General features: G+C 35.2%; 2 protein-coding genes across 2 annotated transcripts; both read right to left on the bottom strand.

Moving 5' to 3' along the window:
• Positions 1-383: 383 nt before the first annotated feature.
• fbxo30a (F-box protein 30a) lies at positions 384-8,284 on the bottom strand. Its single transcript, XM_073826874.1, has 3 exons — positions 8,146-8,284; positions 3,425-5,442; positions 384-3,331 (listed from the first exon to the last, which is right to left on the bottom strand). Exons 2-3 carry the CDS (start codon positions 5,405-5,407, stop codon positions 3,128-3,130), a joined length of 2,187 nt encoding a protein of 728 aa, XP_073682975.1. The 5' UTR covers positions 5,408-5,442; positions 8,146-8,284; the 3' UTR covers positions 384-3,127.
• A 1,746-nt stretch (positions 8,285-10,030) lies between these two features.
• Positions 10,031-19,581, bottom strand: LOC141295265 (pancreatic secretory granule membrane major glycoprotein GP2). Its single transcript, XM_073826477.1, has 8 exons — positions 19,507-19,581; positions 19,306-19,410; positions 15,913-16,073; positions 15,465-15,600; positions 12,718-12,812; positions 12,123-12,291; positions 10,430-10,544; positions 10,031-10,341 (listed from the first exon to the last, which is right to left on the bottom strand). The coding sequence occupies exons 1-8, from the start codon at positions 19,558-19,560 to the stop codon at positions 10,169-10,171; spliced, it is 1,008 nt and encodes a 335-aa protein (XP_073682578.1). The 5' UTR covers positions 19,561-19,581; the 3' UTR covers positions 10,031-10,168.
• Positions 19,582-20,593: the final 1,012 nt, after the last annotated feature.

The raw sequence follows: 20,593 nt of genomic DNA, 5'->3' as shown, positions 1-20,593 counted from the left end.
TTCCAAATTTAATGAGCATTAAATATTGGACTTAGGAAGCAAATTCAAAACAAATGTAAGTTTATCTCAGAAAAAGACCTGCAGTTTTTAAATAGCATGTTTAGATTGTGAATACAGCAGCACCACCTGGTGGTAAAGCACTTTATAAACAATAAAGTCTGTAAAATCAGAGCCACCTCATGCACTTAAGTGATAAATGTAGACCCATTACTTGCTTAAAAAACTAGTAATTAGTGAAGCAAAGCGTTATCCACCCATTACATGATTGATGTCACACTGGCAAATTAATTTCTCTGCCAGCTTTGCTTAACGACTTTCTTTTAAATCTTTGACACTTGGTTGGCTGCATATCTGGTGCTTGATAAAATGGCACAGCAGCAATCTGGATTTCTCACACTTTATTAAATAATATTTTTACAAAAATGCAAATAATGATACAACGGTTGATGTGAAACGACTGTTTAGTTAACCGTTTTGATTATTTACAATAGAAAAAAGATTTTGAGAACTAACCACTTAACCACAAATATGAAAACTGTATTACAAAAATGTCAGGGTTACTAAAAAAATGGAAACCACACAGTAAATAATCCAAGCTAACTCCACAACTCTCTTTAAATACCTGAGTTCTCTCATACAATGATATATGGCTGGAAAACTTAGAGTAAATATTTTAAATAAAGTCAAACATTACAAACATTTAAAAACTAAATAAGGCTTCCAAACTCTTTATGCAATATATAAATGCATTTTGTTCAGTTGGGGGGAAAATCAAGCAAAGACATTATAACACATTGCACATAGACTGATGTCAACTCTGATAAAGTCTTTAAAATGAGCATTTTATGACTCTTCAGAAACTCTGTTTCAGAATATTGCTCTAAATCCATCACTCAACACAAATATAAAGACTGTCATACTCAAAACTGCAGAAAGCACATACAGTAAAACATCACACAGCTAATCCCCTAAACAAGGCTGAGAGAATTGCTTTCTTTCCATATGAAAATATTGCAACACCTCAGCAAAGTTAGCAAACATTTCAACTGCACACCTGAAGAGATACAGTAAAAGTCGACTCTTTAGGAAGTGTAAACTTAATTTTTAAAATCAACAAATAAAAGTGAAAGAAAACCACAAGTTTCAAACTGCCTATAATGGCATATGCTTTATGTTAAACCCCTGAGAGACAGAAAAGTACATCTACACATGCACTGCGTGCAACCAAAAAACAGGCTACAGCTGCAGTCTTGTACCTGTCCTGCAGGTTTTGTGCAGTGACCAAACATCAGGAAGATTGTAATACAGCATATGCCATCAACATAGATTAAGTACATTTACATGAATTCGTACTTTTCAAGACACAGAGGATGACCACTGGAAGTGTTGCATGTGACTGTGAAGAACTACAGTTGAAGTCAAACGCTTACATACCTTGCAGAATCTGCGAAATGTGAATTATTTTACTAAAATTAAAGAGATACAGAAAATGCATGTCATTTTTTATTTAGCACTGACCTGAATAAGATGCTTAGCATAAAATTTATAGCCCACAAGAGAAAATAATTGTTAAATTTTAGAAATGACCCCGTTCAAAAGTTTACATACACTTGATAGTTAATACTGTGTTGTTACCTGAATGATCCACAGCTGTGTTTTTTGTTTGTTTGTTTATTAAAAATTGTTCATCAGTTCCTTGTCCTAAACAGTTAAATTGCCCGCTGTGCTTCAGGAAAATCCTTTAGGTCCCACAGATTCTTTGGTTTTTCAGCATTTTTGTGTATTTGAACCCTTTCCAATAATGACTGTATGGTTTTGAGATCCTTCTAAAATAAGTTAAATTTACCCTGAACTTTAAATTCAAAAAGTTTTCACCCCTTAATGCATTGCGTTTCCTTCTGGAGCATCAGTGAGTGTTTGAACCTTCTGTAATGGTTGCATATGAGTCCCTCAGTTGTCCTCGGTGTGAAAAGATGGATCTCAGAATCATACTGTTATTGTTGGAAATGGTTCAAACACACAAAAATGCTGAAAAACCAAAGAATTGTGGAACCTGAAGGACTTTTCTGAAGAACAGCAGGCAGTTTTACAGTTCATGATTGATAAGAGTCTCATGAACAACTATTACTAAACAGAAAAAAAGAGAAAAACAGCTGTGGATCATTCAGGAAACAACACAGTGTTAAGAATCAAGTGTCACATCTTTTATGTGAAATATCTTCTTCAGGTCAGTACTAAATAAAACAATAACATGCATTTTGTATGATCCCTCTTATTTTGGTAAAATAATTTACATTTTGCACGTGTGTACGACAACTTTTGACTTCAACTATATGTTGCATACAGCTAAAACGGCATACCATAAATGCTTCGCTCTGACAAGCTAATAAAAAAATGAAAAATGTCTAAGACTGTTATTTATAGGCTTTTAAATGAAACAGGAGATTAAAGTCTATATCAGTGGTTCTTAATTGGTGGTTTGTTATATGGTCTCAAAACAAAACAAACAAAAAAAAAAGATAAATGCAAATAATCAAATGAAACTAATTGTATAGTCATGCGTAGGTAGGATAAAATAAATGGACTTCTAATATCATGTGCTCTATGTCTAATCAAACTCTGTGTTTTGGAGCAAATTCATCTATTAAATGAAATGCCAAAATGGATTTTGCTTGATATTCATCCTCAAGGAGGAAAACTATGTCACGACCAACGCAACAGTAAATACGGGTCACCATTTTATGTACAACATAAATTTGGGTCCAAACGTAAAACCAGTTGAGAACTACTGATCTACATGATAGAAACTGTTGCATTGTGATGCAGACAATGGTTATCTGTTTGGTCATCACCATTTAACAATTCAATGTTTCTGGTTTAAAGCTACATATCTTAATGGAAACAATGAATTTGTAAATAAAAAGACTCTGAATATATCGTATCAAAACGCAAGTCAGCGCAACCATCATCAATACAGCAGGTAGATATTGTTTATTAAAAAAGTTCTTCTCCAAAAGTGGTTTATTAAGTTGAGGCTCTTATTTTAATGAATAGATTGCCAAACACCGTTCACCTAAACACATAGGCATGTTGTATTATAAAATGAAATCCGCATTTTGACTGGAGTCTATATCACCGGTTTAAGCACTGAACGCAAAGAGCGTCCCTCTTTTGTAAGTTCTCTTGTAAAACTCATACATGGGAGTGGAACCGCCTCTTCTCTCCGTGCTATGGTGTTAAACTTGCACGTCTTGAGGTGGTCGGCCATGCTGGAAATGTTGGCAAACTTCCACTCGTTCACAGTGTCAAACGCCGTGCTGAACCGCCACACCTAAAATGAAAAACACCAGCAAGATTAGATTGTGAAAAACTGCTTTTTATCCATGGTGCTTTAAGACAACAAGGTGAATGCTCTTTGAATTACCTTGTCTTGTATCTGCCAGGATGAGGTTCCATCAGCTTGCTTTGTCTTCTCCCAGAGCAGGACAACCATGCCACGGGATTGAAGAAGACTGGCGCACACGTCCCTCATAGTACGAGACACTCGGGAAAGTTGACAGAGGCTAAAACCGTCCAAGAAGCTGGCAATGTGCTGGAGCAACTCAAAGGGCAGGTCACTAAGGTGGTCACAGTGGGATCTGAAGTGACAGGAGTCAGTTCTGGATAGAGGCTCATCGGGACAAGCTGGTAACCCAGGTTGCACCCCAAAAGAGCCAAGGTGTCGGTCATGGATGATCCTGAAACCTTGTACCGAAGGACAGAACCTTCTTTGCGAGTAGGTGCATCCATAATATGCCAATGGGCACCTTTGCTCCATCCAACCATTGAGGCCAGCATGGATGTCACCATGGACGTTCTTAAAATGTGAGGAGAACTCATCCCTGCGAAACAGCTGTCCGCATACGAATGTGAACATTGAGCGCTGTTTGGTCTGATAGCGTGCCACGCACTCCAGAACCAGGTCTAACCTGAGGGTGTGAAATGGACTAGGGTTGGACAGTTGTGGACTGGCATGGTCACAGGCAGATGCTGAGGCAATGTCACCTACCATGGTGCTGGTTGCCAGTATGGCAGAAGGGAGGGAGAAGGTCTGCGTGCCAAAATCAATGCGATACCCGTCTACAAAGCGGCTGTCTGAGATGCCCCTACCTCCGGGTGAGTCTCCCAAACAAAACAGCAAGGCAGCGGTGATCAGGTCAATCCCATGAAGACCCATCGGATCATCCGCCACCTCAAGATCCGACGTGTCCACCGCCTTGTCCTCCATCTTGGCTCTGAATAAATAGGGGTCGGAAAACAGAGTCCTTCGCCCGTTGATTGTAAACAAGTTCATGCCCCTGAGTAACTGGAGGTTTTCCAACTTGCGCTCCAGCCATCGGTCCTCAATTCTAAAGGGCAAATGGTGCAGAACATTGTTGTGCATCAGGTTAGGCACAGGGATAGGCAGGGAAGGAAGAGGTAGTTGGGGCAAGTGGGCCATTTCAGGCTCAGGTATGGAATGATCAGGTAAAACCTGCCTTGCGCTGGAAGAGCCATTGACCCTTTCACTGTCACCTTCATTATGAAGTCCACTAAGTTCAATCCCACCATTCATTTCGCCTTCCTCATCAGAAGATTCACCGCATGCGCTGTTCTCCAACCAATCATCTCTTTCATCTTCAGGGTCTACTGGAAAAGGACAATCTGCACCACCTACTGCTCCCAGATCGGAATCCGAATCAGTGTCGCTTTCCTTCGCTGTGTCAATGCAAAAGTCCCCATTACCATTCCTGACACTGTTGCAACCGTCATTCTGTTCCTCACCAATCAAATCAATATTTTTTGCACTACGGAGAACCTCCAAAGTGGCGGCAAAGCTTCTACTGTTTTCCACCGAAGTCGTGTAAGATCCACCGTACGGTTCCTCGTCCGTTTCAATGAGCTCATTTTCAGGTTCCGACTCCTGAGGACTGGAATTGTCCTGATTCTGCACTTCCAGAGCTTTTGTCACAGTGGTCGCCACTTTAAGCGACTCCAGCAACATCCGCTGATCCTGGAGGGCCAAAGCCATATCCAGCTGCTCCACGTCGCAAACCTCCTTACTCAAGTTATCGTAAGACTTGCGATCTGCATAACTCACTGGCCATCGATTCCACTCCATTGTGCAACACACAACGCTAGCTGGGCATGTTTCAAGGTGCTGTGCCATTTTGATCCTGGCAAAGTTGAACGGACATCCGAATCCACGGTTCAGACACGGGACTCTTTCATACGGACACAGCAAGCGATGTTCGCTCAGTTTGCATGAGTGGAAAACTGCCCCACATACAAGAGGGCAACCCATGAGGTCACAGGAAACGCTAGGCTCTGGTCTTATCATGCATCGGCGGTTGACACATTTTAGGCAATGGATATGAAGCTCCTCCATTGCAAATTTTCGTGAAAGAGAGGCTACACCAAACGCTGTGGAAGAAAAGAAAACACATCATTAGACCTGATCCTATTTTGGACACACATGTGGGGTGTTCTTTGTGTACAGCACCACACGACTTAAAATCTAGGTATACCATTCATGGGGAAAGTCCCTGGTCTTTTAAAAGGGATAAGTGTAAATCAGACCCCGTTGCCCTCTCGCTGTGTGTTTACCAAATTATTGCACTGCCATTTCACAACTCTCCTAAAGTTGCACGGTCACGCCGGTTCTTCGAGGACTGAGAAGGAACATGACCCTCCGTTTCTGAACAGTATGTTACAGGAATCAGTCATGGCTTCCACTCAAAAGAAACACTTCCATATGGATCTTGCAATGTCATTCAAGAAGCTTCTCTCTCTCTCTCTCTCTCTAGCATGACAGGACTTGGCTGGACATGTGGAGTCAGACTCAGCCGGCATGACCTAAATGCAAACCGTCTCGACTCAGTCGGGTCAAGGTGGGGGGGGGGGGTCTGTCATGCTCTGGGGTAAGCTTTGAATTATCAAGCAGACTTTCAACATAGCCCTCGTAATACCAACTGGGCTTTGGCATAAACATTGTGAAACATTTGTGTACAATGCCGGCAAGTCAGCCGGCCACATGTCTTGTGATGGCTTCTATTGAAACAGCAAAACAAATCTTAGGATGTTTTCTGAATACTGAGGTGTTTGGTATCTAGTGCTCATGTGCTATATGACATACAGTTGCACAAGCAATCATTCAAAAGGACTTACAACAGACAGCAAGCTTACAGCATGTCGGTATGACCCCAAACATGACATGACTTCAGGATTCCTGTCTTAGAGGGGCTAAAATTTGTGGCAATATTGAGGCAGGCTACATTTTTCGTACAAGAACTTACACTATAGTTAGCCATTTTTGTTTATTATTAGATATACAGTCAAACCAAAAATTATTCAGACACCAGATATAATTTTTTATATTTTTTTTGTGCGGGTGCAGGACACTATAGTTTATTTATGTAAGTGCGGATAGCAAAATAAAGTAAACTGTGGCATATTATACCAAAAAAATCCTCATACAGTGGACTAACAGTAAAACTGATAAAAATTTGGGACTAAAAATTATTTGGACATTTTGAGCTGGCCATGTTTTGCTTAAGTATTTGTTTCTTTAATTGCTAATGCAAACTTTTACACCACAGACTGAACAAAATTAAGCATTGCTTGGTAATTGGTCAACAAAGTATTGATAGTTGTGTAAATATTGTCAAACTAACAGTTGCTTGAATTTTTGGTTGATTGTAATCCATTATATACCTTTCTATCAAAGTTATTTGACATTATCAAGATGTATTTGTTCTGACACAGTTTAACTCTGAGTTCTTGTCATATTTTATTACAATTTCTAAACTATAGCGAATAAACTGTGATAATGTGAGAAATGTTGAAGGTGTCTGAATAAATTTTGGTTTGACTGTATGTTTAAAAAGGTCTGCTCCTCATTCCAGCAAATCACAAAATAAAATGCAATCCAGTTGTTTGAATTGAAATAGGTTTAAATCATTTATACATAATTGAGACTCTGAACTACAAAACCAGTCTGAAGTAGCACAGGTATATTTGTAGCAATAGCCAAAAATAGGACAAAATAATCGATTTTTCTTTTATGCCAAAAATTATTAGGATATTAAGATCATGTTCCATGAAGATAAAATAAATATAAATATATCAAAGCTTAATTTTAAATTAGTAACATGCATAGCTAAGAATTTCATTTGGACAACTTTAAAGGCAATTTTCTCAATATTTTTATCTGCACCCTCATATTCCAGATATTCAAACAGTTGTATATCAGCCAAATATTGTCCTATCATAATAAACCAAACATCAATGGATTACAAAGCTTATTTATTCATCTTTCAGATAAATCCCAATTTCAAAATATTGACCCTTATGACTGGTCTTGTGGTTCAGGGTCAGAAATCAAAAAGTAGAGTGCATATAGAAATGTGTAATATACCAAACTTTTTATGGCAGGTTAAAAAAGTAGTTTCTACTTTTTATCATTTTCATTAATGACAATTGCTCTTATGCAATAACTGCTAACTGACAGTCATCAAGGGCCTTTAACCTGTGGATCCTAATGCTCATAAACATGATGCATCATCCTAAACATGACATAATCCAACATATGATAATCCTAATAATCCCAAGCATGATATGGTCATATATGATCTGACACAAATCCTCAAATGTTTCCTAAATATATGACATGACGCCAAACATGTTTTGCAGATGCACTGAACTCAATCCAGTCAAACTCATGAAACCTGATGCAGCTTTTGTTGTTGTTGTTCTTCCTAAACTGGAGTAAAACCACTGACAACATGAACCTGACAGTACTATCAACTCATATAGCTTAAAAAGCACCAATTTAACTCTAACGAACCATCCTCAAACGTCTTTATGTTCATATTATGGCAGGTAAATGTTTTAATTTGTGAAACTAACAAACACAATGACTTTAGCATTAGCTGGTTAGCCGCGAACTGCAGGATTAAATGCAAATGACACATACACGCGATGAATAAACGTCTCACACTGACAAACATACACCATGCTAGCAAGAGAGACAAAATACGTATTTTGCTATTTTTATAAAGACCGGGTCTATTCGGTTGGAGCCGGTGAGGAAACTAGTCAAAGTAAACAGACATAAAAGTATCTTACCGTTGTTCTGTGACGAGTCTTCAGTAGTTTAATGAGGGCAGTGAAGTGTTTATTTTTTGGAAAAAATAATAATTAATCATGTAAAATGACAGCGATGTTGTTTTCACAGCTGTCTGTCTGTGTTTCTGTTGAAATCTGTGTCTCACTGTACTGATACACTGAACTGAACGCAGGCCCATAGATGGGCGGAGACTAAGCGCAAACATACACACACACCAACAAATGTACTGTGATAACACCATGCTGTACCAACGTTACCTATTTTTATTATTATTTTATTTTTTTCTAATTTACAATTCAGCTGCACATGTAATTCTTTAGATATATTATCACAGTAGACACAATGGTTTACGTACATAGTTGAAAATGATTTTTCTGTGTGTTTTTGTAAATTTTAAACACTTTAAAACCTGTCCTAGTCATTCATTCACGCAACTAGTATTACATTTGTTCAGGAAACTATTTTTCATAACAAATTCACTACCAGTCAAAAGTTTTTGGATGGTAAGATTCGTAATTTTTTTTTTAAAGAAGTCTCTTCTGCTCACCAAGCCTGCATTTATTTGATCTAAAATATGGCAAAAGCAGTAATACTGTCAAATATTTGTACTATTTGAAATATCTACTTTCTATTTGAATATATTTCAAATTATAATTTATGTAATCAAAGCTACATTTTCAGCATCATTACTCCAGTCTTGAGTGAGTCCTTCAGGAATCATTCTAATATGCTGATTTGCTGTTCAATAAACATTCTTTTTATTTTTATTATTATCAAAATTTAAAATAGTTGAGTACATTTTTTCAGGATTCTTGGATGAATAGAAAGCTTTTGTAGCATTATACACTATACTCAAACCCTTGGAGTCAGTATAATGTTTGAAGTCAATTTATTTTTTCTGGGAAAGAAATTATAGAAATTAATAGTTTTATTTAGAAAGGATGCTTTACATTTCCATTTCAGCTAAATGCTGTTTTTCTGAACTTTCTATTCATCAAAGAAACCTGAAAAAATTCTACCCAGCTGTTTTCAACATATTAAAAATGCTAAATGTCAGAAATCAGAATATTAGAATGATTTCTGAAGGATCATGTGACTGGAGTAATGCATGCTAAAGATTCAGCTTTTTCACAGGAATAAATTAGATTTTAAAATATATTCAAATAGAAAACAGCTATTTTAAATAGTAAAAATAGATCAAAGTTTTATCTGTACTTTGGATCAAATAAATGCAGGCTTGGTAAGCAGAAGAGACTTCTTTAAAGAACAAAACAACTTGTGTACACTTGTAGTGTACATGGTTATCTTTACTGAAACCATTCCATTGATCTGACTAATAAAGATGGTTAGCATACCAGTGGTAATGAACAGTAATAAAGATATGTTTAAAACCTGATATTTATTATTATAGAACTATAGACACTTAAGTCTCACTTTAGAATGCTTAAATAACTAAATGTCACACCAAGATCTAGAGATTTTCTCTTTGCTTTTTGAACAGTAAGAGTTAAAGTTTCAAACTCGTTTACCAAGTCTGCAATTTTTATTATCTAAAGTACAGCAAAACCAGTATAAAGTATTTAAACTATTTAAAATAACTATTTTCTATTTGAATATAACTTAAAATGTACTTTATTAAAGTTTTTGTAAGACTTTTAAACTTTTGTAACATTACAAATGTCTTTATCATCACTTTTGATCAATTTACAGCATCCTTGCTAAATAAAAGTATACATTTCTATAATTTATTAAGAGACTTAAAAACTTTGGACTGGATAATGTATGAAGTCAGTTTATCACATGATTTACATCCATGTTCAACTGATGATTCACAACCACAAAGTGGCTCAATACATCATTTTGAACTGTGTATTAAGCAAGCTTTTAGGAATTCAAAAAGCATTTTTATTATTTCACAATAAAAGACAAAAGAACAACTACCATAAAATGCACTATAGGTTTGCAGACAAAAAGCTTAAACTGAACATGTTTCACAAAACACTGTGTACATATGATCCCAGGTTAGCTGGCCACCTCTGAGATATGGTGAATGTTAGAAAGCGTGAGCTGGGCCTCTTGGGCTGGATACGAGTTCCTGCTCTGGAGCCAGAGTTTCCCAAAAACTCCTGTGATGACAATCAGGACGAACAGCAGACCACCCAACACAAAAGTTTCCACAGGGGGCATATCTGAACCTGGAAGAGATGATGTTTAAAAAAATATATTATTAATAGGTTTGAGCACACTGGTGAGTGTGTTGACAAGAGTTTGTGTAAGACTTACTCAGACTAGTACTCCCTGTATTAGCTTTGAGCCTTCTGATTGGTCCATATGAGACCGTGTGAGATGATGAAACATCCCTGCGTGTTCGTACTGATGCATCTTCAGCAGAGCAGTTCTGTGATGTACCAAGGGTTTAAAGTTACTATGATGCAAACAATATTTCTCAACTATATTTTTAAGGAAAAACATTTTTTTCAACCCCATATTGTTTAAAACTGGCATGTTTCTTATACATGGAATATAAAAGATGTTTTGCAGAATGGTTTAGTTGATAAGTCAAAACGCAAGCTCAAAAAGTGCAGGATTTAAGACTTTTAGAACTTTAGATGTTTGAAATATTAGAAATGTTTCTTAAGCAGCAAATCAGCATATTAGAGTGATTTCTGAAGGATCATGTGACACTGAAGACTGAAGTAATGATGCTGAAAATTCAGCTTTGAATCACAGGAATAAATTACATTTTGGAATATATTAAAATAGAAAACTGTTATTTAAATTGCAATAATATTTCACAGTATTGTGGTTTTTAACCGAATAAATGCAGTCTTGGTGACTTCTTTTAATAATATTTTAAAACTTATGAAGTTATATACCCTGTAAAAAGTTTTCACCGGTTTCAACTTAAAAACTTTAGTTTAGCAGCTGCCTTAAAATTTTAAATTAAACCAACTTACGTCATTTCAACTCACAAGTTAAATCAAATCATTTTACTGTAATAAGTTAAAATGACTTGTAGATTTAAGCTGATTTAACTTAAAGGTGCCGTAGAATGGAAAACTGTGTTTACCTTGGCATAGTTAAATAATAACAGTTCAGTACTTGGACATGACATACCATGAGTCTCAAACACCATCGTTTCCTCCTTCTTATATAAATCTAGTGTTTGCAAAAGACCACCGAAAAATAGGTCAATTCCAACATAACAGACTGTTACGAAACTCCCGGGATCGTTAATAGTTACGCCTCCAACATTTGCATCGCCCAATCATCGGTAACGTCAGCACATCAGTAAAACAAGGCAATCCATTGAAGGGACACGGTTAGCTTAATGCTAGCACTAGCCTGTTACATTGCAATACATAGGATTTCACTTACCGCATAAACAGAGAGATGCCTGCGCTGATGATGGTGAATGATGGAGAAATAACTGCCTGATGATGGCGAATGATTTACAGATCTGGAGAATCACTGAGAAGCAGCTCAACTTGTGTGGTAAGTACTTGTGTCTCTGCATTGTAACTTTACACAGAGCACATGCATCACAGTATGAGCATCGTGAGACTAAAATGTCGGCGATTCAAAACGGCAGATTCAACAAACCGCATATTAAAAGCGGCTAGAGCTCCTAATTAAATATATATTTTTATCCATGTGCGAGCTATTGAGCTCTGTGAAACATCCAATCAGAGCAGAGCTCATTAATATTCATGAAGCTTCCAAATAAGGCAAAAACAGAGCATTTCATTCTAGGGACAAATCCTAGGGTTGTAAATGGACCTGTAAAACCATTTCTGGAGATTTTTTGCCCTTTCCTATGCCATATACCTTCTATGTAGATATCAGAGAACAATTTAAAATATTGTTTCAATGCATTCTATGGCACCTTTAAAATTTTAAGGCAGCTGCTGAACTTACGTTTTTAAGTTGAATCGGGTGAAAACCTTTTAAAGTGTAGGTGTTGATGGGAACTCACAGGTTGGCACACTCCTCCTGTGTTATGGCAAATCTGAACATTGCAGTGCAGGAAAACATCTGTGTATGAGCTCCCAACGAACTTGAACATTTGTATCCTGAACAGAGCTTCTGGTCCTTGACCGTTCTTCATCACAGCTAGTGTCTGGTCATTCCACAACACTGGACAGCTAATGTGAAGAGAAATGTTAGTGTAATATTAGTACTCAAGGGAATTATATTTAAGTTGGATCTGTTTGCTCACAGACACTACGTTTCATAGCTTTCTCCTGGTGGAGAATCTCATTGGGAAGTCAAGGACGAGCACAGCTGTTAAACTGAAACGCATTCGGCCGCTGACTGTCGTCACATGACTGAAGCTGCATGCTTTGTTTTGTCATCAGTTCCTTTAGCAACGGCCTCAATAGCATGTCTCAACAACATCCTTTCACACCTCTGGTGATAATTATGACTGAATGAAGCATTTAAAACCTGAGCAAAGGACTAATGAAGCTGTGAAGGAGGGCATTTACACACAGGACAATACAAGGGAGTTCATATACAAACGTTTTCAAATTATTAAAATTAAAAAAGTTTTGAAAACTTATGTCCCAGACCTTTCCCTGATGAAGGTGTATTGAATGTTGCTGTAAGGGTCGTTGGTTGGTGTGGCCCAACATCTCTCCACTCTCAGAAACAGATTAGCTGGAATCTTCAGGATGAAAGAAAATAAAGCTTCATTAGCACATTTTAAGAAGTGAATACATTAGAAAATAATTACTGCTCCTATGAAGATATACAGAATATGCCAGCATCTTACAAGAAAAAAGATGGTACATTTTTGGTACATATTTTGTCCACAAATTAAAGGACCATAGAGTTTATAATGACAGAATTTTGAGTGGCATGATTTATTTGCGTTTAAAAGTAATTTGCAGGATTTGTTTACATGAAATCTTTCCTATATCGATTTGAGTAGAAATAGTATATTTAAAAAAAAAAAATTTGAAATATTCTTAATAGATGAATAGACAAATGAACCAACGAACAAATGATTAAACAAACAAACAATAGATAGATAGACAGATGAATAGATCATCAAACTAATGAACATAAAAAACAAACGAATCAACAAACGATAGATAGTTATATCTATCTATCTATCTATCTATCTGTCTATCAAGTGAACAAACAATAGATATAGATAGATCCATCAAACGACTGAATGAAAAAAACAAATGAATCAATGAACGAACGAACGAACGATAGAACCATCAAACGAATACATGAACAAACAAATAATTTAACAAATGAACGAATGAACAATAGATACATAGACAGAACCATTGAAAGAACAAATGAATGAACAAATAATTGAACAAAGGAACGAATGAACGATAGATACATAGACAGATAGAACCATCGAACGAATGAATGAACAAATAATTTAACAAATGAACATATATAGATAGATAGATAGATAGATAGACAGAACCACTGAACGAATGAACCAATGAACAAACGATAATAACAATAGAAAGATAGAACGAGATAGATATAGATAGAACTATCGAACGATTAAACAATAGATATAGATAAATAGAAAGATAAATAGATATCGAATGAATGAACGAACAAATGATTGAGCGAATGATATAGATAGATAGATAGATCCATTGAACAAAAAAAACGTCAAACAAATGATTGAACAAACGATAGAATGATAGATAGATAATAGATAGATACAGATAGATAGATAGAACTATCAAATGATTAAACAATAGATATAGAAAGATAAATAGATACCGAATGAATGAGCGAACAAATGATTGAACGAATGATAGATAGAACCATTGAACGAATGAACCAACGAGCAAATGATTGAACAAATGACTGAACAATAGAACGATGGATAGAACGATAGATAGATAGATAGTTATATCTATCTGTCTATCAAGTGAACAAACAATAGATATAGATAGATCCATCAAACGAATGAATGAAATAAACAAATGAATCAATGAACGAACGAACGATAGAACCATCAAACGAATAAATGAACAAACAAATAATTTAACAAATGAACGATAGATACATAGACAGAACCATTGAACGAACGAATGAACAAATAATTGAACAAAGGAACGAATGAACGATAGATACATAGACAGATAGAACCATCGAACGAATGAATGAACAAATAATTGAACAAATGAACATGGATAGATAGATAGATAGATAGATAGACAGACAGTACCACTGAACGAATGAACCAATGAACAAACGATAATAACAATAGAAAGATAGAACGAGATAGATATAGATAGAACTATCGAACGATTAAACAATAGATATAGATAGATAGAAAGATAAATAGATATCGAATGAATGAACGAACAAATGATTGAGCGAATGATATAGATAGATAGATAGATAGATAGATCCATTGAACAAAAAAAAACATCAAACAAATGATTGAACAAACGATAGAATGATAGATAGATAATAGATAGATACAGATAGATTGATAGAACTATCAAATGATTAAACAATAGATATAGATAGAAAGATAAATAGATACCGAATGAATGAGCAAACAAATAATTGAACGAATGATAGATAGAACCATTGAACGAATGAACCAACGAGCAAATGATTGAACAAACGACTGAACAATAGAACGATGGATAGAACGATAGATAGACAGATAGATAGAATGATAGAACGATAGATAGAGATAGATAGATAGATAGATAGATCTAACTATCGAACGATTAAACAATAGATATAGATAGATAGATAAATAGATATTGAATGAATGAATGAACAAATGATTGAACAAATGAACGAAATAACTATAGATACATAGATAGAACCATCGAACGAATGAATGAACAAATAATTGAACAAATGAACATGGATAGATAGACAGATAGATAAATAGATAGACAGAACCATTGAACGAATGAACCAATGAATAAACGATAATAACAATAGAAAGATAGAACGATATAGATAGATAGATAGATAGATAGATAAATAGATAGATAGATAGATAGATAGATAGATAGAACCACTGAACGAATTAACCAATGAACAAATGATTGAACAATAGAACGATAGATAGAAAGATAGATAGATGACAGACAGAACCATCAAAGAAATTAACGAACAAATGATTGAACGATAGATAGATAGAGAACCACCTAACAAATGAACGAGTGCTCTAGACAGATAGAGTTGTTCATCTGAAAACAAAGAGCCAAAGTTCTCCACTGCAGCGTAAAGAAAACGCACAGCAGCATTCATGAAAGCCCCCAGTAGCCTGCAGTGAGTAATGTCATCTATTCAGCTCAACACACACCATGTAAACTTTAACATAGATGTTGTCCTCAAGTGTGAGAGAAGGAACAGTGGTCCATTTATCCTGAAACTCTTCGTCTTTAAAGAGCAGCATGGAGACCGAGAAATTTCCATCCTCCGTGTTCAGAGTGATTGTCCTGCGGGGCAGAGAATGTTAAAAGGCTCATTGAAGAGGCTGAAAGGTTCGCTCAATGAATATTGAATGAAACTCTTGAGTTGGACCCCAGGGCTGTCTTTTGTTATCATTAGCTTCCTTTATTGTGTTTACATACAAACAAACAATTAGTGAGGGGGCTCGGCCTTTTTTAAGCTTGGAAAAATAGTGATAATTAAAGCCAATACTACACATGGAGTGCTGGGGTACAAGACAGACAGAGCTTTGAACCAAAAGGAGTTTCAGACTTAATTAACTGGTGATGTCATGACTAGCAAGAGCTCACTAGACTCACCTCACATCCACTCTGATCAGATTCTCCCCGTTTTGCTGCTGGACCATGTAGTTTATGGGGTATCGACAACCAAATGTGATATTGATGTAGCTTCTGGTGATGACATCTGTTTCGTTGTTACGGATTGTGTTGGTGAACATGATATGAGTATCATCAGATGCCTGGGGAAAACATGAAACAGAAATTGAAAATAAAATACTTTTAATGATTGAATAATGGTCATTGCACACAGAGTCCGAAATTTTCGTCTGAATTTTTGCACGTTAAAAAAATAAATACAACCTAATGTTGTGTCAATCGAGTTTACATACTGCCTTCGAAACTTTTGTCCGTCATAAAAATTTTTTGGATCAGGTTTGATTTTCCCTGTTTTCACATCCGTAGCAAGCATTTTCATAGGAAAGGATGACGAATATGAAAAAGAAAAAAAAAAAAAAAAAACTCGTACGAAAATTTTGGACTCACTGTGCAAGGACCTTAAATAAGAATCTTTCAGAATATCTATAACCATATAGATCTGAATATCTATCTATCTCTCCGAATATCTATATTTCTGAATATCTATCTGAATATCTAGCGATCTACATGAATATCTATTAATCGATCCATCTATCTGAATATCTATCTAAATATCAATCTATCTGAATATCAATCTATCTATCTGAATATCTATCTTTCTGAATATCTATCTGAATATCTAGCGATCTACCGGAATATCTATTAATCGATCCATCTATCTGAATATCTATCTATCTGAACATCGGTCTATCTATCTGAATATCTATCTGAATATGGATCTATCTATCTGAATATCTATCTGAATTTGGACCTATCTATCTGAACATTGGTCTATCTATCTGAATATCTATCTAAATATGGATCTATCTATCTGAATATCTATCTTTCTGAATATCTATATGAATATGGATCTATCTATCTGAACATTGGTCTATCTATCTGAATATCTATCTAAATATTGATCTATCTATCTGAATATCTATCTTTCTGAATATCTATATGAATATGGATCTATCTATCTGAATAAATATCTTTCTGAATATCTATTAATCGATCCATCTATCTGAATATGGATCTATCTATCTGAATATCTATCTTTCTGAATATCTATATGAATATGGATCTATCTATCTGAATATCTATCTGAATTTGGATCTATCTATCTGAATATCTGTCTTTCTGAATATCTATATGAATATGGATCTATCTATCTGAATATCTATCTGAATTTGAATCTATCTATCTGAATATCTATCTATCTGAATATCTATATGAATATGGATCTATCTATCTGAATAAATATCTTTCTGAATATCTATTAATCGATCCATCTATCTGAATATCGATCTATCTATCTGAATATGGATCTATCTATCTGAATATCTATCTATCTGAATATCTATATGAATATGGATCTATCTATCTGAATATCTATCTATCTGAATATCTATATGAATTTGGATCTATCTATCTGAATATCTATATGAATTTGGATCTATCTATCTGAATATCTATCTATCTGAATATCTATATGAATATGGATCTATCTATCTGAATAAATATCTTTCTGAATATCTATTAATCGATCAATCTATCTGAATATCGATCTATCTATCTGAATATCTATCTAAATATTGATCTATCTATCTGAATATCTATCTTTCTGGATATCTATATGAATATGGATCTATCTATCTGAATAAATATCTTTCTGAATATCTATTAATCGATCCATCTATCTGAATATCGATCTATCTATCTGAATATTGATCTATCTATCTGAATATCTATCAGAATATCTATCTTTCTGAACATCTAAATATCCATCGATCTATCTATCTGAATATCTATCTTCCTGAATATCTATCTTAATATCTATCTATCGATCCATCTATCTGAATATATCTAAATACCTGAATATCTATTAATCTATCTGTCTATCCAAATATCTATGTCTATCCGAATATCTATCTATCTATCTATCTATCTATCTATCTAATATCTAATCTGAATATTCAAACTAAATATGGGTTAATAACCTTCAAACATCCAAATAACCTTCAAATGGTCATAAACATATAAAATAGGCTAGCAAAAATTGACTGTGTTATCTTTATGAATTTTCCTTTTTCAGTTTATATTTAAAAGCCTTACATTAATATATTTTGTCTTTTCTAACTTCAATTTGAATAATAATTATTGAGTTTAATAACGTCTGAGTGACATTCACGTGCCAATAAAACGTAAGAATTTAAAGGTCAACATAAGGAATCAACATGTTATTGAAGGGGCTAAAATGTCCTCTACCACATCCGGTAAAACAAACTTTATTGCCCTTTTATTTCCCCCGACCATAACAAACACACCTCCTGATTCAGTGAACAAGCACCTTCTCAACACTGTCACCAAATGTTAGAGCTATTTGCCTCACATTTTTCAGTTTAAATCAATCCTGTATGTACAGGGGACACAAAAATGCCTGTCTAGATTTAATTCTCAAAAGCATCTGATTTCAACAACCGAGGATTTTCATTTTCTAATCCAAAGACGCCATACTTTAAACCAGCAAGTATGAAAAAACCTTGTAAACTCCTAAAGGGGGAAAAGGAGGGAAGTCGTCCCCTCTTTAAGCCACATTAACCTTTTGCTGGCTTTACAAGAAATAGTCTGGTGAGCCCTGAGAGAGGCTTTCAACGATACTCGTGGTCTCAAGTAGAGATTTATGCCGTGCCAGAGTGAAGCTTGTCCTCTGGGTTGTGGTAGCGCTGTTTGAGGCTGGCTGTAGGGCAGAATAAAAGAAAGACTATAAAGTACGACACTGAATTATGGCCGGCCTATTCACCACGGCTGAAAACACAGTAATCATTTCCATATAAATCAGGATAATTTAGAGCCGCATGGCTGTTTGCCCTCCCCTCCGAGCTCTGAAAGGACTAGCCAGCCAATTTGGAGGGAAACGAACAACGATGTGCATTTGCATACTGAAAAATAATTAAATAAATACAAGTATTCCTTAAAAGGATATCTCATGGTTGTGGCTTATTACAATGCACATAATTATGTGCATGCTACAGATGTATAATATTTTAGTATAAGATTTTTTTTTACAAGGTTTGCCTATGCTATGAACAAAGCACATGGTCACCTTTCAACCTATGAAGGGATTGTAAAATAGAGAAATTTACTGTTTGTATTTTTAAGTTTAACAGCCAAAGAGGCCCAGTTTGTAGTTTGTCCCAATGCAACAAGTGTTTACAACCTTTTTAAGAGTCTTTAATGTCCTGACAGCAATTTGTAATCGCCTGAGGACGTTCTTCAGTCCTCGTGATTGTCTGAAGAGGTTTTATGATTATACACAATGCTAATGAGGATTACCATAATGGTGCCGCAGTCTGTGAGGTTTGTCTTGATGCTGAAGACATAGTCGTTCCCGACCTCAACTCCTCGACAGTCAGGATCATTCAAGTGCAAATCCCAAACCTAAAGAGAGATCCATAAAAATAGTTTAAAACAAGTTTAATCACTGATATACTGCAACTGATTTAATAATTTGTGAAATAAATGGACTGAACATACATAAACAGGTGGTTCCTTGTTCAGAAAAAACACACTGGGAATGATAACTTGCATCTGATCGTTAGTGCAAATGACTGTCTCATTGAGTTCTAGATGAAAATAGAGAGAAAGAATGTTTAAGTATTAACTTTGTATATATTTTTTTAAATCTTATACATATATTATAAATATTAAGTTATTGCAATGGTATATGCTTTAATGTTCAACAAGAAAAAAATATATACTATGTGACCCTGGAAAACAAAACCAGTCTTAAGTAGCATGGGATTATTTGTAACAATAGCCAAAAATACATTGTATGGGTCAAAATGGTCAATTTTTTCAAAAATCATTAGGATATTTGGTAAAGATCATGATCCATGAAGATATTTTGTAAATGTCCTACTGTAAATATATCACAACATAATTTTTGATTAGTAATATGCATTGCTAAGAATTTCATTTCAACAGCTTTAAAGGCAATTTTCTCAATATTTAGATTTTCTGGCATCATCAGATTCCAGATTTTCAAAAAGTTGTATCTCGGCCAAATATTGTCATATCCATACATCAATGAAGATTTTAATTTTTCTGATTTGAGATTATGTATAAATCTCAATTTCAAAAAAATGACCCTTATGACTGGTTTTGTGTTCCAGTATCACATATAGAAATATACATTAATTGCATTGCAATAGTAGATGCTTTAGTGTTACAAAAGATAAAAAATAATGCATGAAAGACATTGGTGCATTTCAAAGCTCTTTTTAGGATTATTTAAAAAAAAAAATTCCAACATGTGCATCCTAAATTCAAAGTGGTTTATACAATTATGCATTTGAATTATTTAATCAGACTTACCACCTTCTTCAATCTGCACAGCAGACGTTACTGTCCATATTGAGAGCAAAGTCCATGTCAGTGCCAGAGTAGCAGGTGTCATCCTTAAAGCAGATGTTTTCTGGCTTCTTCTCTCCGGAAATGTAGTCCCGTCTCCGGCCCTTTCCACCAAATCTTCTCGGTTATCACCACAACTAGCTGTCAGAGCCAGACGTAGTGCTTGCGCTCTCTCCAGCCGTCCGAAACACAGCTCTAATGAAGTGGGAAC

This window comes from Garra rufa, chromosome 21 (genome assembly GCF_049309525.1).
Source record: "Garra rufa chromosome 21, GarRuf1.0, whole genome shotgun sequence".
Classification (NCBI taxonomy): Eukaryota; Metazoa; Chordata; class Actinopteri; order Cypriniformes; family Cyprinidae; genus Garra; species Garra rufa.
The sequence above is the reverse complement of the archived record's forward strand: the minus strand, read 5'-3'. Positions and strand labels throughout refer to the sequence as shown.